This window comes from Nicotiana tomentosiformis, chromosome 5 (genome assembly GCF_000390325.3).
Source record: "Nicotiana tomentosiformis chromosome 5, ASM39032v3, whole genome shotgun sequence".
Taxonomy (NCBI): Eukaryota; Viridiplantae; Streptophyta; class Magnoliopsida; order Solanales; family Solanaceae; genus Nicotiana; species Nicotiana tomentosiformis.
This window is the reverse complement of record NC_090816.1, coordinates 89025348-89051538: the sequence shown is the minus strand read 5'-3', so window position 1 is coordinate 89051538 and position 26191 is coordinate 89025348. Positions and strand designations below refer to the sequence as shown.

Below are 26191 nucleotides of genomic sequence, written 5' to 3'. Positions count from 1 at the left end.
TTGTCATCATGGAAACTGAATTAGTTAATGGCCAAATACATGTGCGTCCCCTTAAACTTGGCTCCAGTTTCCATTTCGACACTTCAACTAAGGCCAGTACCTATTGAACACTCCAACTTATTTGAAAGTGTACCTATTAAACACCTCACTTACTGCCAGTCAAAAAAATAAAGTGCGTGTTAGTCACACGGGGATGAGGTGGCAAAGTGACGAATGAGACAAAGACACGTCGCATATGGGTCCAAATAATCTTAAGAAAAAAAAGAAATTTTATTTCCACATAAAATTCCCTCCCCCACCTAAGTAGTTCCATCGTCTCTCTGCCCTTCTCTTCCCAGTTCCTCCTCCTTCTTCACCATTCATTGTCAGGCAATCCTCACATATGTACATATAAAAACTACTCAATCACTTTCGACCGTGGCTACCATCTACACTGTATTCACCAAAAATGATGCCGATTTGATACTTGGACGAGGCAGAAAGATAAGAGGACTCACTCAAATATACTGATTTTTCCCCAAATCTATGATTCTCTTTCCCTTTGAAAACGTAAATGGATATCCCAAGCTTTTCTCAAATTTCTTGGGGTTTCCTCTCTTTTTTTCTTTTTTTTTCTTTTATGGGTTTTAATTATTTTACGATTTAAGTTTTTTTTGTTAACAAAAATCTAAAATCTTATTTTTTTGATTGAAATTTAAGAAAAATTCAAGTTCCAATGACTGTTATTGAGGGGAAGAATGTGCACTGTTTAAAATCGTTGTGTGTACCTTTGATTCCTCTGTTTATGTTTGACGAAATTGAAGAATCTGAAAGGGAGGTTTTTGTTCTGTGTTAATGGTGATTTTCTCTATGTATGAGATTTTTTGGTGAAGGTGAGGTGAGACGATTGTCGAGTTTTGGTAAAGCTGGTGGTGCAGCTGTATGTATTTTGTGTTGTTGAAGATAGTTGTGATTTTTTAAAAGGAAAGACAGAGACATTGAAGCTGGTGGTTATGGCGTTTTGGGTTCACGCTATTATATCCTGGTTTTGGTATAAAGAAAAAAATATGGTTTTGGTATGAGTTCACTCGCTTTGGGAAAGTGAGAAACACTTATTTTTGCCATGTCATACTTTGTGTTTAATAGGTACACTTTCAAATAAGTTGGAGTGTTTAATAGGTACACTTCCAATAGGCACTGGCCTTAGTTGAAGTGTCAAAGTGGAAACTGAAGCCAAGTTTAAGGGCACACATGTATTTGGCCTTAGTTAATTGATTTGCCCCGTACTTCCTTTATGGCAAACTTTCAAATCTATCAATTAAGAAATCAGTTTTCAATAATTTTTTTTTTATAAAAGACAAATAAGATTTTATTATTAAGTTTGCCTAATGGCTGCCTGACTTCTACTGCCAACGACCGTGGAAATTCCGGCCACTAGCGGCCATAAGCCACAGTGATGAGTATGAGAAGCCATGATTTCTCTTTTCCCTGAAAATTAGAATTTTGAAGATTAGTGCTTAAATGGGTGGGTGACGGCTGAACATAGAAAAGATGAGAAAGTTAGGTTTCTCTCTTTTCTAAAAGGGTATGGATAATTTAATTTCTTTTTAAAAAGGAAGAGGAAACGAAAATTTTCGGATGAAAAAGTCTTCTGAAAATTTTTATTAACGATGGTGGCGGCGGCTAACACACGTTGCACGAATAAAAAAGCAGTTTGGGCTAAAGGAACTCTACACTTCAATAATTTGTTTTAAAAAAAAGGACCTAGTTTTTGTAATTTGTTTTAATGGGCAAATTCAAGAATTGGGCTAAAAGTCTCATTTATTGCTTTATAATTTTATGGTTGTTGGGCTTAGATAGCTAACTGGGCTACATTATTTTATAAAAGTTGGCAGGTTTTTAAGGAAATTGGGCTAAAGGCCTACTTTTAAATGTGTTTTCATTTCAATTGGGCTCATGGCCTAATTGAAAATACAAAACTTTTTTTTAAAATCCAGATTATATAAATTGGTCATATGGACCAAATTTCAAATTTTCAAAATATAAATTTAGTATTTATATTCTTTTATGAACACTATAATTATTTTATTATCCCAATTACTTGGAATGCTAATTAGTTTAACATTAAACTTGCTTGTTAATTTGTTTAACATGCTTGAAATGTTAATTAGTTTAACATTGTATTTATTTGTTAATTTATTTAACATGCTTTAAAATGTTAATTTATTTAAAATGCTTTAAAATGTTAATTTATTTAACATTACATTTATTGTTAATTAGTTTAACATGCTTGAAATGTTAATTTTGTTTAACATTATATTTATTTTGTTAATTTATTTAAAATGATTGAAATGTTAATTTGTTTAATGTTATGTTTATTTGTTAATTTGTTTAACATGCTTGGAATGTTAATTTGTTTTAACATTACTCTTGTTAATTAGTTTAACACATGCTTTATGTTAATAAGTTGAGCATGATATAAATTAGATTAATATTAGCAATACTTATTAATTTGTTTAACATGTTTAATATGTTAATTAGTTTAACATTAAAATAATTTATGTGATGAAAAAGGAATAGTTCATCCGTTGACTATCCCAAATACTTCATAACAAAATGGTGTTGCAGAGAGAAGGAACAGAATGCTCCTAGAAATGGTTAGGTTAATGATGGCCAAGCTAACCTCCCCATTAATTACTGGGGTGATGCGTTGCTTACTACCACCTTTGTGCTTAACCGAGTGCCTACAAAATCAGTTATTACTACTCCATATGAGTTATGGACTAGAAGACAACCCGATCTGAATGTATGGGGTTGTGCTGCCTATACACATGATTTCTCTCACAAATATGGCAAATTGAGCCCGAGGGGAAAGAATATTATCTTTATAAGATACTCTGAAACCTCAAAAGGTTATGTGTTTATAGGTCAGCAAGACAGTGGGAGTGTAACTGAGTTTGAATCACTAAATGTCACATTCTTAGAGGATGAGTTCCCTAAGAAGGGAAAGGTAGGTCAAGACCTAACTTTATTTGAGATAATGGATCAAGAAGTACAAGGATCACTTCATTCGAGTGGGAGAATTTTAGCAGATGATGAATTAGTTTCTCATCAAAGACCTCTTTCATCATCAGATGCGAATAAAAGTAATCCTTCTACATTTAGTGGAAGTGACCAAATGGATCTTGTTCCAAGTGGGAGCGAGATGGTCACAGATCTTGTTCCAAATGGGAGCAGGATGAATGATCTTGATCAGAGTGGGAGCAACATTGATCCAAATAGAAATAATAATGAATCACAAATAAGACGTGTTTCTCGTAAAAAGATTCCCCGCCGACGATTTGATGTTGAAGGCGGCGAACTATTTATGATGCTCCTACAAGAAGAAAATGAGCCTAAAAATGTAAAAGAGGCTCTCGCATGCCCTTCTAAGGATAAATGGACAAAAGCAATGGAAGATGAATTGGAGTCTATGAAAGTCAACAAAGGTTGGTAACTAGTTGACCTCCCTGAAGGACGCAAAGCAATTGGGAGAAATGGGTTCTCAAAATTAAGCTCAAGGCTGATGGCACAGTTGAGAGATATAAGGCTCGACTGGTGGCGAAAGTGTATACACAACAGAAAGGAATAGACTACAAAGAGACTTTCTCGCTTGCTGTATGATTTACCTCAGTTCGCTTGGTTCTAGCTATTGTTGCAAGCTTGGATCTTAAATTACATCAAATGGATGTAAAGACTGCCTTTCTCAATGGAGAACTAGATGAAAAAATCTATATAGAACAACCCGAGTGTTTCATTGAAAAGGGCCATTAACAAAAGGTTTGTAGACTTTTGAAGTCTATTTATGGCCTCAAACAATCTTCAAGGCATTGGTATATACGTATTCAGAATGTTCTTGTATCCAATGGTTTTACCATGATGGATGAAGACCATTGCGTTTATACCAAGAGATCAAGAAACAAGCTTGTGATTTTAACATTGTATGTAGATGACATACTTATAGTTGGAAATGATAAGGAGTTTATCACCGAGATAAAGTCATAGTTGTCATCTCAATTTGAGATGAAAGATATGGGTGAAGATGCATATATTCTTGGAGTTAAGATTTCAAGAGATCGTCCAAAGAAACTATTGTATCTCTCACAAGAGAATTACATTAGAAAAATTCTTGAACGATTCAATATGCAAAAATAGTAGCACAGTTGAAACTCCTATCAGTAAAGACCATATATTGGGAAGTCAGATGTGTCCTAAGACTCCTGAAGAGACAGAAAAAATGAGTCGAGTTCCTTATAGGAGCACAGTCGGAAGTCTAATATATGTTATGGTGTGCACTAGACCTAATATTTGTCAAGCAGTTGGTTTGGTAAGTAGATATCAAACCGACCCAACTTTAGCACATTGGCAAGCAGTAAAGAGGATCATGAGATATCTGAAGGTAATTGATGATTATGCCATTTGTTACCAAGGCGGAAAGGACTTGCGATTAGTTGGATACGGTGATGCTGATCATGAAGGAGATCTAGACGAAAGGAAGTCTACCTCAGGATATGTTTTCTTACTCAGTGATGGAGCCATATCATGGAGTAGTAAGAAACAATCATGTGTATCACTATCTACGATGGAATCCGAATACGTGGCTCTCGCATCAGCAACACAGAAGCTATTTGGTTGAAAAATTTCTTGGAACACTTGTTGGATACCGCTTAAAATACTGAATCAATATTAGTCTACTGTGACAGTGAGGCTGCAATATCCTCCACCAAGGACCCTAAGTTTCATTGTAAAACCAAACATATGATATCAAGTATAACTATGCGAGAGACATGGTTAGATGCAAGGTAGTGTATGTGAAGTATGTGTCTACAAAAGATATGTTAGCAGATCCATTGACCAAACCTTTGTCTAGAGATCCATTTGTGAGACACACTAGGTCTCAAGGCTTGCGTAGACTCTGAAATACTTTATTTTGTTATTTATTATCCCGTATTGACAAAACTGATATTCTTTGATTATCAATAAAGTTAATTTACATACATACATATTTTTATTGTTGAATGGTATGTGCATTCTTTATTCTTTTTGATAAGTATGTCGGGAAAATAAGAGGTTGTCCTTCTCATACAGGCAACCACCTCCTTATCTTAGTGATGAGAGGAGACAAGACATGATTTTAAGCAAAATTATCATAAGGATAATTTGAGAGCTATTCGCTTAAAATCAGAATGTCATTTAAATAATGATATAAAGTCATTAGGGTGAAAACCGTTCACCTAGTTTACTTTGTGAGCCAGATGTGAGTTAAATATGATTTTATAGATCAAGAAACTCAAATTTAGATACTTATGATGTCTAAATATCATCTGTACAACATCCTTTATGAGATAAAGACATACGCTCCTTGGGAAAAAGGAGAAAATACTGTAGCACGTGTTTCATACCATGTGTGCTATTGTCGACCAATTGGGTTAACATAAGTCCATTCTCAACTTATTGTAGTGTGAGACCCAGAGCTTTTATGATGGTTCAAGATTCTGTACCCTCAGAGACTCTAATCAGATACTTGAGACTTAGTGTGATATTAGCAATCTTAGTGTGTTTCCAAAAGACCATGTACTGTCACGACTCCAAATTCTCTCCGTAGGATGTCATGATTTAGTCTCTAAGACTAGGTAAGCCTATCAATGCAAAATAAAAATAGAAATCTAAAATTTTACATAATTACAACTCCCAAAACCTGATAGAAATAAGTCACAAGTTTCTAAGAATTTTATCCTCAATGTCTCTATATATATCAAGGTCTAAAGAAAATAAGAAAGCAACATAATAATGATAGAAGGGGACTCCAGAGTCTGTGGACGCTGGCAGATATACCTCGAAGTCTCTGTATACAGGTAACTCACTGATATCGGGGCTGGTAAGGAGTACCTGGATCTGTACAAAAAGATGTGCAGAAGCGTAGTATGAGTACACAACAACGGTACCCAATAAGTGCCAAGCCTAACCTCGGTAGAGTAGTCACGGGGTCAGGTCAGGCCCTACTGGAAAATAAAAATTTCATGGTAAAATATTTCACAATATAATAAAATAAAATGACAATGGAAATGAATCAAGTAGCATGTCACCATTTAATTATACAAAATAATGGCAAATAATATCTTGTAGAATCAAAACAAAATTCCTTTCAACTTTAAGAAAATCACAACAAATAATCAAAGGCAACTGTGACCATAAATCATTATGATGAAGGGCACTCCCGAGATATCGCCTCGTCGTCCCAAATCATAAATAAATTCACAATATCTCATTTCCTTATCTCACCGAGGGAGCCTTCACAATTTATTTTAAAGAAAACATTTTTTTTCGAAATAGCATCCCGCGTTTTAGCCATCCTTATCACATAGCATGACTTATAGTAGTTTTCCCTACTAGCCACGCATATCAAGCCACCCTTATCTCACCGCATGTGTTTCACACCCAAACCTTATACTACCGCATGCGTATCAATATCACAATATATCACAATTTGCACCTCAAGTGCTCAAATATTTCAATTTGCTAAAATAAATCAACAACAATATTTTTCCATAATAAAGAGCTCAAAGCTCCATCACAATGAGTACGAAAATCTCACCAAAAATATTCGGGAATAAATAACTCAACAAAATAATATTTCAAAATTTTAATACTTTGCTTCAATACCAAATTTAAAATGTCAAATAATTCATATTAATAATATTTAATTTAAGAAAATCAACCTTCAAATAATGCACAGAATAAAAGAAACCAAGTTTCAATTAAACAGGTAAAACAATTAGTAGGAAAAGGGCAAGCAGATTTAGAGTATAAACATTTAAATCAATGATGAAGAATATAACAAGGTAAAATTATTTAATTAAAATGCAACAATGATCTACACAATTTAAAGACAAAATCCTTCATATTTAGCCCGTGTACACACTCGTCACCTCATGTACACGTCTTTCAACACATTTCAATTATCAATCCTAGGGAGAATTTCCCCCATACAAAGTTAGACAAGTCGCTTACTTCGACTTGCTCCAATTTAACCAAGTAGTATGCCTTTTCCTCGATTTTACGACTCCGATCGACTCGTATCTAGTCATAATTAATTCGATACAGTCAACAAAATTTATAGGAATCAATTTCATAAGAAAATACTACATTTTTCAATAAAAATCCGAAATTAGCTCAAAAATTGCTCGTGGGGCCCACGTCTCGGAATCCGGCAAAAGTTACAAAATATAAACGCCCATTCAACCACGAGTCTATCCATACCAAAATGACTAAATTCCAATAACAATTTGACCCTCAAATCATTAATTCTATCCAAGAGGGTTTTCAATTTATTTCCAACTTAAATCGCCAATTAAATGTTAAAAACAATGATAGATTAGGGTAATCTAATCAAGATTGAGTTAAGAACACTTACCCTAATATTTTCTCTGAATCTCTCAAAAATCGCCTCAATCCGAGCTCCAATTCGTTCAGAACTTAAATATTCTGTCCAGTGATTTATTCTATGCGATCGCGGCCAAAGGCACGCGATCGCGAAGAACAAAATAAAGTTGCCCAGAATTAAGCTTATGCGATCGCGGATAACTCCACGCGATCGCGAAACACAGCCTTCCTAGACCTACGCGATCGCATACTCATCCACGCGATCGCGAAGGGTTAAGCGCGTGGACAGGTTCTGCTTCGTTTCCTCTTCGCGAACGCCGTCTTAGCCACGCGTTCGCATAACACAGTCTGCCAAACTTATGCGATCGTGGACTCGCCCACGCGATTGCATAGCACAAAGTTTCAGCTACCCAATTAACCCTACGCGATCGCATACCTTCTCACGCGATCGCGTAGAAGAAAACCAGAACCTGCAGAAACCAGAACTTCAGCTATCAAGCCAAGTCCTATAATGATCCGTTAGGCATCCGAAACTCACCCGAGCCCCTCGGGAGCTCAACCAAATATACCAAAAAGTCATATTACATCATACGAACTTAGTCGAGTCTTCAAATCACATCCAACAACACTAAAACACGAATCACAGATAGATTCAAGCCTAATGATTTTTGAAACTTTCAATTTCTACAAACGACGCCAGAACCTATCAAATCAAGTCCGATTGACCTCAAATTTTGCACGCAAGTCATGAATGACATAACGGAGCTATGAAAATTTTCGGAACTGGATTCCGACTCCGGTATCAAAAAGTCAGCTCCCCGGTCAAACTTCCAAACTTAAATTTCTATTTTAGCCATTTCAAGCCTAATTTAACTACGGACTTCCAAATAAAATTCCGAACACACTTCTAAGTCCAAAATCACCATATAGAGCTGTTGGAATCATCAAAATTCTATTCCGGGGTCATTTTCTCAAAATGTTGACCAAAGTCAAACTTAGCATTTTAAGGCCAACTAAAGGAACCAAGCGTTCCGATTTCAACCCGAACACTTCCAAATCCCGAACCAACCATCCCCACAAGTCATAAATTAATAAAAGCAAATACGGGGAGTTTTATTTAGGGGAACAAGGTTCTAAATGTTAAAATGACCGGTTGGGTCATTATATTCTCCACCTCTTAAATAAACGTTCGTCCTCGAACGGGTTTAGAATTATACTTGGAGTGGTGAAAAGATGAGGATAACAGCTGCGCATATCATGCTCGGTCTCCCAAGTCGCCTCCTCGACCGGATGACCCCTCCACTGAACCTTCATAGAAGCAATGTTCTTTGACCTCAACTTTCCAACCTGCCTGTCCAAAATAGCCATTGGTTCCTCAACATAAGATAGATCCTTGTCCAACTGAACTGAACTGAAGTCTAACACATGAGATGGATCGCCGTGATACTTTCGGAGCATAGAAACATGGAATACCGGATGAACCGTAGAGAGACTAGGTGGTAGTGCAAGTCTGTAAGCCACCTCTCCAACTCTCTCAAGAATCTCAAAAGGTCCAATATACCTAGGGCTCAACTTACCCTTCTTCCCGAACCTCATCACCCCTTCATAGGCGAAACCCGGAGCAGGACCCGCTCACCAACTATGAATGCAACATCACGAACCTTCTGATCTGCATAACTCTTCTGTCTAGATTGGGTTATACGAAGTCGATCCTGAATCAACTTAACTTTTTCTAGGGCATCCTGAACCAAGTCTGTACCCAATAGCCTAACCTCGCCCGGTTCGAACCAACTCACTGGAGACCGGCACCACCTACCATACAAGGCCTCATACAGAGCCATCTGAATGCTCGACTAATAACTGTTGTTGTAAGAAAACTCTGCAAGTGATAAGGACTGATCCCAAGCACCCCCAAAATCTATCACACACGCATGAAGCATATCCTCCGATATATGAATAGTGCATTCGGACTGCCCGTCTGTCTGAGGGTGAAATACTGTACTCAACTCCACACGAGCACCCAACTCTCACTGTACAGCCCTCCAAAACTATGAGGTAAACTGTGTACCCCGGTCAGAGATGATAGATACTGGTACGCCATGAAGTCTGACGATCTTGCGAATATAGACTTGAGCCAACTGCTCGAAAGAATAGGTAGTCATCACAGGAATGAAATGAGCTTACTTGGTCAACCTATCCACAATCACCCAAACTGCATCGAACTTTCTCTGAGTCTTTGGGAGCCCAACAACGAAATCCATAGTGATCCGCTCCCATTTCCATTCTGGAATCTCTAACTGCTGAAGCAATCCACCCGGTCGCTGATGCTTATATTTCACCTGTTGACAATTTAGACACCGAGCTACATACTCCATTATGTCTTTCTTCATCCGCCTCCACCAATAGTGTTGTCTCAAGTCCTGATATATCTTTGCAGCACCCGGATGAATGGAGTACCGCGAACTGTGAGCCTCCTGGAGAATCAACTCACGCAAACCATCTACATTAGGCACACATAGCCTGCCCTGCATCCGTAATACATCGTCATCTCCAATAGTGACTTCCTTGGAATCACCGTGCTAAACTATGTCCTTAAGGACAAACAGATGGGGGTCATCATACTGACACTCCCTGATACGATCATAAAGAGAAGACTGAGAAACCCCACAAGCCAAAACTCGGCTCGACTCAGAAAGATCTAATCTAACAAACTGGTTGGCCAAGGCCTGAACCTCCAAGGCTAAAGGCCTCTCTGCTACCACTAAATATGCTAAGCTGTCCAAACTCTCCGCTTTATGACTCAAGGCATCGGCCACTACATTGGCCTTCCCAGGATGATAGAGAATGGTGATATCATAATCCTTAAGCAACTCCAACCATCTCCGCTGCCACAAATTAAGATCCTTCTGTTTAAGCATATGCTGTAAACTCCAGTGATCGGTGTAGACCTCACAATGGACACCGTACAAATAATGCCGCCAAATCTTCAAGGCATGAACAATAGCTGCTAACTTAAGGTCGTGGACCGGATAATTCTTCTCATGTACCTTTAATTGTCTGAATGCGTAGGTAATCACACTACCGTCTTGCATCAACACTGTACCGAGACCAATACGCGACGCGTCACAATATACAGTATAAGACCCTAAACCTGTAGGTAATACCAATACTGGGGCTGTAGTCAAAGCTGTCTTGAGCTTTTGGAAGCTCTCCTCACATTCCTCGGTCCACCTGAATAGAGCACCCTTCTGGGTTAATTTGGTCATATATGCCGCAATAAAAGAGAAACCCTCTACAAATCGGCGATAATACCCTGCCAAACCAAGGAAACTCCGGATTTTCGTAGCTGAGGACGGTCTGGACTAATTCTGCACTGCTTTAATCTTTTCCGGATCTACCTTGATCCCCTCACACGAAACTATATGACCCAAAAGTCCCACTGAATCAAGCCAGAATTCACACTTTGAAAATTTTGCATATAACTTCTTTTCTCTCAAAGTCTGAAGCATAGTCCTCAGGTGTTGTTCATGATCTTCCCGACTCCGGAAATATACCAGAATGTCGTCAATAAACACAATGACGAAAGAATCAAGATAGGGCTGAAATACACTATTCATTAAGTGCATAAATACTGCTGGGGCGTTGGTCAGTCCAAAAGACATCACAAGGAACTCGTAATGACCGTACCGAGTCCTGTAAGCAGTCTTCGGGATATCTGGCTCCTGAATCTTCAACTGATGATAGCCTGAACGCAAGTCGATCTTAGAGAACACTCTGGCACCCTGAAGCTGATCAAATAGGTCATCAATACGTGGCAATGGATACCTGTTCTTCAATGTAACCTTGTTTAGCTGGCAGTAATCAATACACATCCGCATAGAACCATCCTTCTTCTTTACAAATAAGATAGGAGCACCCCAAGGCGATACACTGAGCTGAATGAAGCCCTTATCCTACAATTCCTGTAATTGTTCTTTTAATTTTTTCAACTCTGCTGGGGCCATACGATATGGTGGAATAGAAATGGGCTGAGTGCCCGATAACAAATCAATACCAAAATCAATATCCCTGTCGGGTGGCATACCCGGGAGATCCGCTGGAAATACATCAAGAAAATCCCTTACTACAGGAACTGACTCCACGGTAGGAGTATCAATACTAACATCTCTCATATAGGCCAGATACGCATCACACCCCTTCTCAACCATTCGTTGAGCTTTAAGAAACGAAACAACCCTGCTAGGAACATGATCTGAGGTACCTCTCCACTCTTGTTGCGGTAAACCTGGCATAGCCAACGTCACCGTCTTGGCATAACAATGAAGAATAGCGTGATAGAGCGACAACCAGTCCATGCCCAAAATAATATCAAAATCCACCATACTGAGCAATAATAAATCAGCTCTGGTCTGAAAACCACTGATAACAATTAAACACGACCGATACACGCAGTCCACAATAATAGATTCACCCACGGGTGTAGATACATAAATAGAAGAACTCAAGGAATCACGTGATACGCCTAAATACGGGGCAAAATAAGATGACACATAAGAATAAGTGGAGCCTGGATCAAATAAGATTGATGCATCTCTATGACAGACCGGAATAATACCTATGATAACAGAATCGGATACAACGGCCTCTATCCTAGCAGGAAGGGCATAATATTTGGCGTGGCCTCCCCCTCTAGGGCGACCTCTACCTTCCCGACCTCCACCTCTAGCTGGCTGAGCAGGTGGAGTGGCAACCGGTGCAGTAATCATGGCCTGAGAAGCCTGAGGGCCCTGTGGAATAGGTGGGGCCCTGATAAATCTGTGGAGGTGCATCCCTCCTAAATCTGGGTCAATCTCTCATAATATGACGAGTGTCACCACACTCAAAACAAGCCCTCGGAGGACGTGGCAGTTGGGACTGGCTCGGGCCTGATCGACTAGACTGTCCGCCGAAAGCACCCCGTACAGGAGGTACAGTAGACACTGGCGGTGCATAATATGGAGCCTGAGGTCTGGGAGTAACCGGAATATCACTGGAAGCTGGAAATGCTGAATGAATAGGACGGCTCACATAACCTCTATCATGACGGGCTGCAACTGGGGCACGAGAATTATTATATGTGCCAGAATCTCGGGGTCTCTTAGCTTCTCTCTCTCTGCTCTCTCCCGAGTCCGCATACCTTCCAATCTCCTAGTAATTGACACCACCTGTTGGTATGTGATGTCCATCTCTAACTCTCGGGCCATACTGTATCTGATACTAGGGTGGAGACCCTCAATAAATCTGCGAACCCGCTCTCGAACAGTAGCAACTAAGGCTGGTGCATGCCTAGCCAAATCACTGAATCTGATCGTATATTCTGACACGGTCATAGAACCCTAGCGCAGCTGTTCAAACTCTGCGTGCCATGCATCGCTAAGACTCTAAGGAACATACTCCCTTAAGAACATATCTGAAAATTGAGTCCAAGTGAGTGAAGCTGACTCAGCCGAACTATCTAACTCATATGCCCGCCACCACTGGTAAGCTGCTCTTCTAAACTGGAATGCCATGAAAGAAACCCTACTGGAATCCACAATACCCATAGTACGAAGGATACAGTGACATTTCTCCAGAAAACCTTAAGCATCCTCTGAAGATAAACCGCTGAAAGTGGGAGGGTGATAATTCTTGTACCTCTCGAGCCTGAGCTGCTCCCTCTCTGAAACTGTTGTCCTAATCTCAGGCCGAACTGGGATAACTAGCTGCACTAGTATAACCTCTAGGGCATGGTCAACTTGGGCCCGTGGCTCTAGAGTACGGGCGTCGGGAGTCTGTACTCCTCCCCCGGCCTAAGATGTGGCAGGAGCAACTGGAATTAACCCTGCCTGAGCTAGAGTGCCAAACATGCTCAAACACTGGGCAAGAGTCTCCTGAAGTACAAGAGTAGTAACATGCGTCTCAGGTGCCTATTCTCCAACTGGAACTACTGGTGGCTCTGGTGCGGCAGCTCGTGCAGGTGCTCTAGCTGCACCACATGGTCTTCCTCGGCCTCTGGCTCGGTCTCTGCCCCAACCCCGGCCTCTTGCGGTTCCAACAGGGGGCGCGGGTGTCTGATCATCGGATCCAGTTGTGCGTGTCCTCACCATCTGTGAGAGAATAGAAAGATAATGGTTTAGAACTTTGAATTCAACAATTGCGCACGATAAGGAATCAAAGAAGTGAATATTTTCCTAACAATTCCATAGCCTCCTGAAGATAAGTACAGACATCTCCGTACCGATCCGCAAGACTCTACTAAATCTGCTTGTGACTCATAACACCTATAAACCTAGAGCTCTGATACCAACTTGTCACGGCCCCAAATTCCCTCCGTAGGATGTCGTGATGGCACCTACTCTCTAAGACTAGGTAAGCTTATCAATACGGAAAAAAAATAAAAATCTGAAACTTTACATAATTACAACTCCCAAAACTTGGTAGAAATAAGTCACAAGCTTCAAAGAATTTTATCCTCAATGTCTTTATATATATCAAGGTCTAAAGAAAATAAGGAAGCAATATAATAATGATAGAAGGGGACTCCGAAGTCTGCGGACGCTGGCAGATATACTTCGAAGTCTCCGTATACAGGTAACTCACTGATGTCGGGGTTGGTAAGGAGTACTTGGATCTGCATAAAAAGATGTACAAAATCATAGTATGAGTACACCACAGCGGTACCCAGTAAATGCCAAGCCTAACCTCGGTAGAGTAGTGACAAGGTCAGGTCAGGCCCTACTGGAAAATAAAAAATTCATGGTAAAATGTTTCACAATATAATAAAATAAAATGACAATGAAAATAAATCAAGTAGCATGTCACCATTTAATTACACAAAATAATGGCAAATAATATCTCGTGGAATCAAAACAAAATTCCTTTCAACTTTAAGAAAATCACAACAAATAATCAAAGGCAATTGCGGCTATAAATCAATATCAACAATGGAACTCCCGAGGTACCGCCTCATAGTCCCAACTCATAAATAAATTCACAATATCTCATTTTCTTATCTCACCGCGGGAGCCTTCACAATTTATTTTAAAGAAAATATTTTTTCCCGAAATAGCATCCCGCGTTTCAGCCATCCTTATCACACCGCATGGCTTCTAGTAGTTTTCCCTACTAGCCACGCATATCAAGCCACCCTTATCTCACCGCATGCGTTTCACACCCAAATCTTATACCACCGCATGCATATCAATATCACAATATATTACAATTTTCACCTCAAGTGCCCAAATATTTCAATTTGCCAAAATAAATCAACAACAATATTTTTTCATAATAAAGAGCTCACGGCTCCATCACAATAAGTACGAAAATCTCACCAAAAATATTCGGGAATAAATAACTCAACAAAATAATATTTCAAAATTTTAATACTTTGCTTCAATACCAAATTTAAAATGTCAAATAATTCATATTAATAATATTTAATTTAAGAAAATCAACCTTCAAATAATACACAGAATAAAAGAAACCAAGTTTCAATTAAACAGGTAAAACAATTAGTAGGAAAAGGGCAAGCAAATTTAGAGTATAAATATTTAAATCAATGATGAAGAATATAACAAGGTAAAATTATTTAATTAATATGCAACAATGATCTACACAATTTAAAGATAAAATCCTTCACATTTAGCCCGTGTACATATTCGTCACCTCATGTACACGTCTTTCAATACATTTCAATTATCAATCCTAGGGAGAATTTCCCCCACACAAATTAGACAAGTCACTTACTTCGACTTTCTCCAATTTAACCAAGTAGTATGTCTTTTCCTCGATTTTTCGACTCCGATCGACTCGTATCTAGTCATAATTAATTTGATACAGTCAACGAAATTTATAGGAATAAATTTCATAAGAAAATACTATATTTTTCAATAAAAATTCGAAATTAGCTCAAAAATCGCCCGTGGGGCCCACGTCTCGGAATCCGGCGAAAGTCACAAAATATGAACGTCTATTCAACCATGAGTCTAACCATATCAAAATGGCTAAATTCCAATAACAATTCGACCCTCAAATCCTTAATTCTATCCAAGAGGGTTTTTAATTTATTTCCAACTTAAATCACCAATTAAATATTAAAAACAGTGATAGATTCAGGTAATCTAGACAAGATTGAGTTAAGAATACTTACACCAATGTTTTCTCTGAATATCTCCCAAAAATCGCCTCAATCCGAGCTCTAATTCGTTAAAAATGGAAAATGGGACGAAGTCCCATTTTCAGAACTTAAACATTCTGTCTAGTGATTTCTTCTATGCGATCGCGGCCAAAGGCACGCGATCGCGAAGAACAAAATAAGGTTGCCCAGAATTAAGCTTATGCGATCATGGATAACTCTACGCGATCGTGAAAATAGCCTTCCTAGACCTACGTGATCGCATACTCATCCACGCGATCGCGAAGCGTTAAGCGCGTGGACGGGTTCTGCTTCGTTTCCTCTTCGCGAACGCGGTCTTAACCACGCGTTCGCATAACACAGTCTGCCAAACTTATGCGATCACGGACTCGCCCACGCGATCGCATAGCACAAAGTTTCAGCTGCCCAATTAACCCTACGCGATCGCGTAGAAGGAAACCAGAACCTGCAGAAACCAGAACTTCAGCTATCAAGCCAAGTCCAAAAATGATCCGTTAGGCATCCGAAACTCACCCGAGCCCCTCGGGACCTAACCAAATATACCAACAAGTCCTAATATATCATACGAACTTAGTCGAGTCTTCAAATCACATCCAACAATACTAAAACATGAATCACACATAGATTCAAGCCTAATGAACTTTGAAACTTTCAATTTCTACAAACGACGCCGGAACCTATCAAATCAAGTCCGATTGACCTCAAATTTTGCACGCAAGTCATAAATGATATAAAGGAGCTATGAAAATTTTCGGAACTGAATTCCGACTCTGGTATCAAAAAGTCAACTCCCCGGTCAAACTTTCAAACTTAAATTTCTATTTTAGTCATTTCAAGCCTAATTTAACTACGGACTTCCAAATAAAATTTCGAACATGCTCCTAAGTCCAAAATCGCCATACGGAGCTGTTGGAATCATTAAAATTCTATGCTGGGGTCATTTTCTTAAAATGTTGACCGAAGTCAAACTTAGCATTTTAAGCCAACTAAAGGAACCAAGTGTTCCGATTTCAACCCGAACACTTCCAAATCCCGAACCAACCATCCCCGCAAGTCATAAATTAATAAAAGTACATACGAAGAGTTTTATTTAAGGGAACGGGGTTCTAAAAGTCAAAATGATCGGTTGGGTTATTACATGAACACAGATTCGGTCTAGCGGAGCATATCAAGAAAAGCAGCCATACAAATGTTAAGGGGATCGTGAGAAGAGGAAGATCATTGATGGAATCTCATTTGTTTGTATTCACTGGTGCACCAATTTTAACTTGTGAGTTATGATTGTGTATACAAGAAATAGTGATATATGAGATTTTGAGAGTATATCAAATGTGGTTCATATGATCTACTTGCAGGTTTGTACTCGACGACAGGCTATACTCCTAATAGATGTATAGCACTTAGCTCTCACAGTATGCTAGTCGTACGGTCTACTTCCCTGTATCTGTATGAATGATTGAGGAGATGAGAAGAGAATATGTTTCTAAGATAAGATGAGCACTCCCATTATGTGTGAGTGGGAGATGTACGAAATAGAGTCCATCCATAAGGGGTTCTCTTACTTAGGACCCACTAGGGCAAAACACAGTAATTTTAGTAATTACTGTAACCCTAGCTATCCCTATATAAGTACATATACTGTGTACTTCTAAAGTACAGAATACACAGTATTTTTCCTATGCTTAGTCTTCTCCTACAATTATATTAGGGTTTAGACTGTGGCTTAGGGGTTGATCCAATACTCTGTGACAACCACTGCCGATCAGTAATTTTAGCCGCGGTTCGTCCGTTCCTTTCGCTTCCGCTACAAGAACAAGTAAGTTCTCATTTTACGATTTACGCGCTAAATCTAATGTGTTTAGATTAACGTGTTCTTTCACTTCTTTTGATAAAAAAAGTAATTTTGGTAATATTTTAACTAGGTATAAAAAGGAATTTACTATGATATGGATAAAATGTATTTTTTGAGACCGTATGAGCTTTTGAGAAGGGTAGATTATAGACATTTTTTTGCTACCTTTAGGTTTTAGGCTTTTGGTAGTTTAAAACCCAGTAATGCTAGGAGAAAGTACGTGTTAGTCTATAAAATGAAGAAGTTAAAGATTTTTATTTGTACTATAGGTGATTTAAAAGTTAGTGGTATTGTATCCCTAATCAACTGTCAAACAATAATTATTTTTCTTTCTAGTATTTACAAAAAGAAAAAAAAATGGTTCTTGTTCTTATTTGTTACTAGTGTTAGAACCCGCGCATAATTTGATAGAATATTAATCTTATAAAATTATGATCTAATATATCATATTATTTTAATAAATATTAGTTATTATTTTATTATTTAATATAGTATTCAAAAATATAATAAAATTTATACAAAATCATATAGTAATCAAATAAATTATTTATTCTTTATTAAATTAGCAAATACTTATACATTTACTAATGTGACTTTTATTAACTTGTCAATTGGCTTAATATTTTGATACTACTTCTCTTTTAATAGAACATAAGTATATATTTTCTTCTTTTGGAAATAGTTTTTTTATACTTATGTTGTATTGTTCAAAATTCTTTAATTGTCTAAATTTATCAATAATTTTCTTGAGTGTTATTTATTTATCTTTTATTTATTAATTAATTCAAAATATAAATATTATAAAATTATCTTTATCCCCCTCTCTTTTCGTACATCTTTTCTACGATAATATTTGATTAGTTTTTTCATTTTGTATTTTACTATAATTTAAATAATATAATTTTTTTTTACTAAATTATAATTTTTTATTCATTAAAAGCATAAAGAGATAAGTCTTTTTTATTATTGTTATAAACAAACCTACTAATATGTTTAATAATTAATAATTTGTGCTTTACATATAATATATTATCTTGTGTATAATATCCTAATAGTTTCTTTATATTTTTATATTTTTTATTATGAAATTATGAGTTCTATTTATTAACTAAAATTTCCTACATGAGAAATTTAATTAGTATATATATTTTTACGCTATCATTTGATTTTTCTTTTTTAGTATTCTTCTTTTATGACTATTTATTTATTATGATTTTAGTTATGTATATATGTACCACTTTTCTCATAATAATTCTAATTATAAGTCTTATATTTTTATATTTTTGCATGAATTTATATTTTATTTATTTTTTATTCTTTGCTTATCTAATTGTATTATCCATTACTTAATATTATTAAATTGGCATTTGAATTTTTAATAAATTACCAATTTAGTATAATAAATACTCCCAAATTTGAATTGAAAGTTTTTTATTTCTTTATTTTCTATTTTTTTTATTTTAAAATAATTTTAAACTCCAATTTAAAACTACTCCCCAATTTGAATTGCCAACTTTTTATTTTTATTTTTAATTTTGATTTTTATTTAAGATAATTTTAAAACTCTAACTTTGTTGAGCTTTGTTCTAAAAATCTACACGTGTCATCTACACACTACTATATCAGGAAGAAATTACTCTCCAATTTAAATTGTAGTTTTTTTATTTTTTGTTTATTTATTTTAAAATTTTAACTTGAAACTACTCCAAAATTTGAATGAGTAGTTTATTTTTATATTTTTATTTTATATATATAATTACAAGATATCTATATTTATTAATTCAAGTAGAGTAACCAATTAATTAAAAAGTTAATCAAAAAGAAAGTTAGTTTATTTTGTAATAACAATGTCACTTGGCTTTTTATGGTTATTTCACTTGTCATAATATAGTGCTTTTGCTTCTCCTATTCTATATAGATAATTATAAGATATCTGTAACGACCCGACCGATCGTTTTGAGCTTTAGTGCGTCGTTCAGCGGATTGAGGCCTTGAGTAGCTTCACTTCAGGTATTATGACTTGTACGTGTGGTAGGAATTGATTTTCGGAAAGTTCAGAGTTGATTTGGAAAGAAAAATTCTAATTTTGGAAGCTTTAAGTTGGAAGAATTGACTAAGGTATGACTTTTGAGTAAACGACCTTGGAATCCAGATTTGAAGGTTCTAATAGGTTCGTATGATGATTTCAGACTTGGGCGTATGTTCGGGTTGAGTATCAGATCACCCGGGAGCGTTTCAGCGCTTATTATGGAAGGTTGGTATTTTAAAAGTTTAAAAAATTCTTAAGTTTGACTTGAAGTGGATTTTAATGTTATCAATGTCCATTTGGGATTTCGAGCCCTGGAATAGCTTCGTCAGGTCATTTATGACTTGTGTGCAAAATTTGAGGCCAACCGAACTTGATTTGATACGTTTCGGCACAAGATATAGAATTTGGAAATTTGGAAATTTATAAGTTTGATTCCAGGTGCGATTCATAATTTTGATATTTTTTGACGTAATGTAGGGCTTCGACTAAGTTCGTATGGTATTTTGGGACCTGTTGATATATTTGGTTAAGGTCCCGAGGGCCTCGGATGAATTACGGATAATTAACGGATTGAATTTGGACTTATAAAATTGCTGGTGGCAGCACATCTGGTGTAACCGCACCTGCGAAGTTTTGGTCACAGGTGCGGGGCTGCAGAAGTGGCCAAGAGGGTCGCAGAAGCGGTCTTGGGCGAGCTGGGTGAAGGGCCGCAGATGCGGAGTTGGGGGCACAGATGTGCATCCGCAGAGGAGAGGCCATTTCAGCAGAGGAGAGGAGAGGCCATTGGCTTCAGATATTCAGTCCTTGGCCATTTGGCCTAGCGACATGAGTATGGGTAGTTTGGCTTTCATTTCAGCAGAGGAGAGGCCATTGGCTTCAGATATTCAGTCCTTGGCCAAAAGACTTGTGCGACTGGATATTTCAGAGCCCAGCCGAGTTCTTGCATGTGTTGTAGCTCAGTCTTCACTATTTGAACAGATCAAGGCTCGCCAGTATGATGATCCACACTTAATGGTTCTTCGAGAAACAGTACTACGGGGTAGTGCCAAGAAAGTTACTATTGGAGCGGATGGCGTTCTGCTACTCCAGGATCGTCTATGTGTTCCTAATGTGGATGGATTGAGGAAAAAGATCCTAGAGGAAGCACACAGTTCCCGGTATTCTATTCATCCAGGTGCTACGAAGATGTATCATGATTTGAGGCAGCATTATTGGTAGAGACGAATGAAAAAGGACATAGTTGAGTATGTAGCTAGGTGTCTAAATTGTCAGCAAGTTAAATATGAGTACCAGAGGCCAGGTGGCTTACTTCAGCAGATGACTATACCAGAGTGGAAATGGGAACACATCACTATGGACTTTGTAGTTGGGTTGCCGCGGACCTTGCGGAAGTTTGATGCAGTTTGGGTGACAGGTTGACCAAGTCGGCACACTTCATTCCGGTTATGACTATGTATACTTCAGAGAGGTTGGCCCAAATATATATTGAGGAGATAATTCGGTTGCACGGCATGCCAATTGTCATCATATCAGATAGAGGCCCTCAGTTTACTTCACATTTCTGGAGAGCAGTACAGAGTGAGTTGGGGACCCATGTAGAGCTCAGCACAACCTTTCATCCGTAGGCTGACCGGCAATCAGAGCGGACAATTCATATTTTGGAGGATATGCTCAGGGCATGTGTGATTGACTTTGGAGGTCAGTGGGATTGTTTCTTGCCTTTGGCCAAGTTTGCTTATAATAACAGTTACCAATCCATCATCGAGATGGCTCCATTTGAGGCTTTATATGGTCGGCGATGTCGTTCGCCCATCGGGTGGTTTGATCCAGGTGATGCTAAGTTATATGGTACTGATTTGGTGAAAGATGCCTTGGAAAAGGTAAAGTTAATTCAGGAGCGACTTCGTACAGCACAGTCCAGACAGAAGAGTTATGTAGATCAGAAAGCGCGAGATTTATCCTTTATGATGGGTGAAAAAGTTCTCTTGAAGGTTTCGCCGATGAAGGGAATCATGAGATTCGGGAAGAAGGGCAAGTTGAGCCCAAGGTTTATAGGCCCATTCGAGGTGTTGAGACGAGTTGAGGAGGTTGCTTATGAGCTTGCATTGCCTCCCAGCCTATCGGAAGTTCATCCGGTTTTCCATGTATCTATGCTCCGGAAGTATCATGCCGACCTATAACATGTGTTAGACTTCAGCATAGTTCAGCTAGATAATAGCTTGGGATATGAAGAGGAGCCAGTTGCCATTGTTGATAAACAGGTTTGCCAGTTGAGGTTCAAGAGGATTTCTGCAGTAAAATTCCAGTGGAGGGGCCAACTAGTCGAGGAAGCGACTTGGGAGGCCGAGGAAAATATTCGGAGCCGATATCCACACTTATTCAGCACTTCAGGTATAATTCTAAACTCGTTCGGGGACGAACGTTTGTTTAAGAGATGGAGAATGTAATGACCCAACCGGTCATTTTAACTTTTAGAACCCCGTTCCCTAAAATAAAACTTCTCGTATGTGTTTTTTATGATTTATGACTTGCGGGGATGGTTGGTTCGGGATTTGGAAGTATTTAGATTGAAATCGGAACACTTGGCTCCTTAAGTTGGCTTTAAAGGCCAAGTTTGACTTCGGTCAACATTTTTAAAAAACGACTTTGGAATAGAATTCTGACTATTCCAACAGCTCCGTATGGTGATTTTAGACTTAGGAGCGTGTTCGGAATTTTATTTGGATGTCCGTAGTTAAATTAGGCTTGAAATGGCTAAAATAGGAATTTAAGTTTGGAAGTTTGACCAGGGAGTTGACTTTTTGATATCGGAGTCGGAATCCAGTTTTGAAAATTTTCATAGCTCTGTTATATCATTTATGACTTGTGTGCAAAATTTAAGGTTAATCGGAGTTGATTTGATAGGTTTTGACATCGAATGTAGAAGTTGGAAATTCTAAGTTTCATTAAGCTTGAATTGGAGCATGATTCATGATTTTTAGTGTCATTTTATGTGATTTGAGATTTCAAATAAGTTCGTATGATGTTTTAGGACTTTTTGGTATATTTAGTTGAGGTCTCGAGGGCCTCGGGTGAGTCCGGATGGTTAACGAATTAAAAGTTGGACTTAAAAAGCTGCTACAATTGTTCCTCTTCTGTTGGACATTCTAGCTTTTGATCGAGCCAGATATCGAGCCCAGGGTTGACGAGGCTCAGGATCAAGCTTGTGTATCGAAGCCACGATCGAAGGTCCAGCTCGAGGGCCATGATCGAAGGTCCAGCTCGAGGGCCAAGATCAAAGGTCCAGCTCGAGGGCCAGGATCAAGACCCAAGATCGAGGGTCACGATCGAAGGCACATGCTCGATGCCATAATCGAGGCCATGACCGAGTCCCAGGCTCGAGGCCATGATCGAAGCCCAGGCTCGAGGGCCACGATCGAGGCCTAATTCCGAAGGCTGCCTGGGCAGTTTATAAAAGAAGGCATTCGTCCCATTTGCCATTTTTGACTAGCTTGAGCTTGAGCATAGGCGACATTTGATAGATTTACAAGGGAAAAATATTAGGGTTAGTGATTCTAACTCGGATTTGGTCTACATATACAAGTATATCATTATTTTCACCATAAATTAGTGTTTTGAGATTGAAAGTTGGGAATTTTTTTAGAAATCTCATAGAACTAGATTTTTGAGATTTCAATATCGATTCAGAGACGGATTTGAGTGAAACTGGTATGGTTGGACTCATAATTGAATGGGTTGTCGGATTTCATAACTTTTGCCAGATTCCGAGATGTGAGCCCCATGAACGAAGTTTTAATTACTTTCGGGATTTTTATTGAAAATGTAGTATTTTCTTATAGAATTGATTCCTATAAATTTTAGTGATTGTATCGAATTATTTTTGGTTAGATTCAAGCCAATCAAAGTTGGATAATCGAGGAAAAGTCCTACTAGTGGATTAAATTGGAGCAAGACGACATAAGTCTCTTGTCTAATCTTGTGAGGGAAAAATTACCCCATAGGTGATTAAATTAAATAATTGTTGCTAATTGTGGGGGCTACGTACGTACGAGGTGACGAGAGTCCGTGCGTAACTACTATTAATGCTAAAGTCTGGATAGTTTAGGACTCAAAAGCATGAATTACTTGTGTAAATGGTAGTCTTTACTTAATTAAACTATTTGATATATTTATATATATATGTTGTGACTTGTTAGATAAAAATATTAAAGGATGGAAATCTCATATGCTTGAATTTTCTGTTGAAATTAATTAATTATTAAAAGGAATTATTTATTCTCCCGCATTTATCTTATAATGAATATACTCTCATTCCGGCGGTACATAAGAAAATGTCCTCCTTTCTTGTGGAGCGGGCCGAATGCCTCGGCAGGATAGATGCATCTATGGATCGTGCCGCACGTCCCTCGGCAGTGTACACGAAACTCTGGATCGGGCTGTACGATCTCGGCAAAAATCGTGCCTGATAATAATAATAATTACACGATTTTTGGACAATTGAATTGTAGCTTGTAAAGCTATTTGATAAATTAGAAATTTATTGAAATTGAATTACAGCTTGTAAAGTTATTTTGATAAATTGAAATTTTTATTGAAATTGAAGGATTTAATTAATAGATTGGGAATTTTTGCATTTGAAGGATTTTTATTATTTCTGCTAATTGAATAAAATTATTGGTAACTCTGTGAATCATGATGATTTGAATAATTATAATTTATTCTATTTATTATTGTTGACCCTTAGTGAGTGTCAAAGTCGGCCATCTCGCTCTACCACTTCGAGATTAGGCTTGATACTTACTGGGTACACGTTGTTTACGTACTCATGCTACACTTGTTGCACTTTTTTGTGCAGGATCTGAGACAAAAACTAATGGAGGACCTATCATCGCACATCCTCGTTATCCAGGAGCGTAGTGGTGAGCTGCCTTTCTGAGCCGTCCTGCAGGTACCAGTGCCTCTTCTTGTATTTTTATTTCTGTCTCTTTTCATTTCAGACAATATTTGGAGTTTTGTATAATCTACTAGATGCTCATACACTTGTGACACTAGGTCTTGGCACACACATTGGTAGAATTTGGTGTCTTATTATTTTTCTTGGATTTAAATTTTATCGATATATGTTTAATTTATTTGTTGTCTTGCCTAGCTGTAGTGTTGGGCGCCATCACGACCTATAGGTGAAATTGGGTCATGACATTAGATGGTATTCCCGTCGTCAGCTATTCCATGTAAACCTCCATTATGCGATGTGGGTTGTGAGGTGGCTTGATTATTCGCACATGTGTTGGGGTCCCGTGTAGCTGGTGGTGTTATGTGAGCAGGATGGCTCTCGAGATACATGTTATCATTCCACATTAGTTGTGCTTGGGTTTCATAACTTATGGCGCTATCCGTCTCCCCAGGATTTGGTATTATGCACTTGGCGTGCTTGTGGTCGAAATTTGGACATTTCGTAAGTATAAGCGTTTCGGCTTGATATATATATTTTCTTCTTGATTGTTATGTGCGGATCGGGTGGCACACCGCCACATGTATATATTATTTGGATCAGGTTGCATGCCGCGATAATGTCATGTCGGATCAGGTTGCACGCCGCAACAACGAGACGTTGAGTATAGCTCCTTACAATTATTTTGTGTGTCTTATTTTTCATCCCTGAGGTAGGTTCACGGCATCTATTTGGCCGTTTTATTCGTTACGCGGGCTGGGCAGTCCTTCCCCAAAGATCGTTCTTCATGATGTATCACATTCGAGTTGTAGCTTGTTGGCGCGTTGTGGGCGTCATATAATATTTTTGGTAGTGTCTGAGACGGTTTATTGTCTGAGCAAATGATACTGGGTGAGACGAGATTTTTGGATCTTAAGTTAGTGCAATTAGATTTATATAAGGTACATTAAAGAGAAGATATCGTTATTCGGTTCAGAATGAGGTAATGGTTCTTATCAGGGGGAGAGACTATGAATTATTGAGTCGGCAGGTGGTTATGTGTTTCTACGCATCTCTTTCGTCATGGAAGTATTGCGAGAGTTGGAACGGGATTTATATACGTCATGAGATTTATTGCAGGCATCAGATTCGTGAAATTTCAGCTATTGTAGTCGGAGGATGTTATTATGGGCAACCGACTTATGTGGTGCTTGGTGTGATTTCGGCCTAGGTGTATGATCATGTTGTGGTATAGTGCGTGGTGATTGGTACGATGTTCGTGTGTTAGAACCAGGTCTGGTAAAGAAATTCGGAAGTTGGAACTTGGTTCTGCAGCTTGTTAGCTAAGGTTATAGGGAGGATATTCAGTTTAGCTCGAACTAATGTGTTCAACTGGATTGCGGTGGCACGGGTAGGTGCACGAGGTGTTAAACAGTGATTTTGGACAACCCCGGGAGCAGTCCTTAGCACGTTCGAGGACGAACGTATGTTTAAGTGGGGGAGAATGTAACGACCCGACCGATCGTTTTGAGATTTAGTGCGTCGTTCAGCGGGTTGAGGCCTTGAGTAGCTTCACTTCAGGTATTATGACTTGTACGTGTGGTCGAAATTGAATTTCGGGAAGTTCGGAGTTGATTTGGAAAGAAAAATTCTAATTTTGGAAGCTTTAAGTTGGAAGAATTGACTAAGGTATGACTTTTGAGTAAAAGACCTCGGAATCGGGATTTGAAGGTTCCAATAGGTTCGTATGATGATTTCGGACTTGGGAGTATGTTCGGATTCAGTATCGGATCACCCGGGAGCGTT

At 38.2% G+C, this 26191-nt stretch overlaps 1 protein-coding gene across 1 annotated transcript; it reads left to right on the top strand.

The window, feature by feature from the left end:
* Positions 1-4060: 4060 nt before the first annotated feature.
* Positions 4061-4654, top strand: LOC138892755 (secreted RxLR effector protein 161-like). Its single transcript, XM_070176491.1, has one exon. The coding sequence runs from the start codon at positions 4061-4063 to the stop codon at positions 4652-4654; it is 594 nt and encodes a 197-aa protein (XP_070032592.1).
* Positions 4655-26191: the final 21537 nt, after the last annotated feature.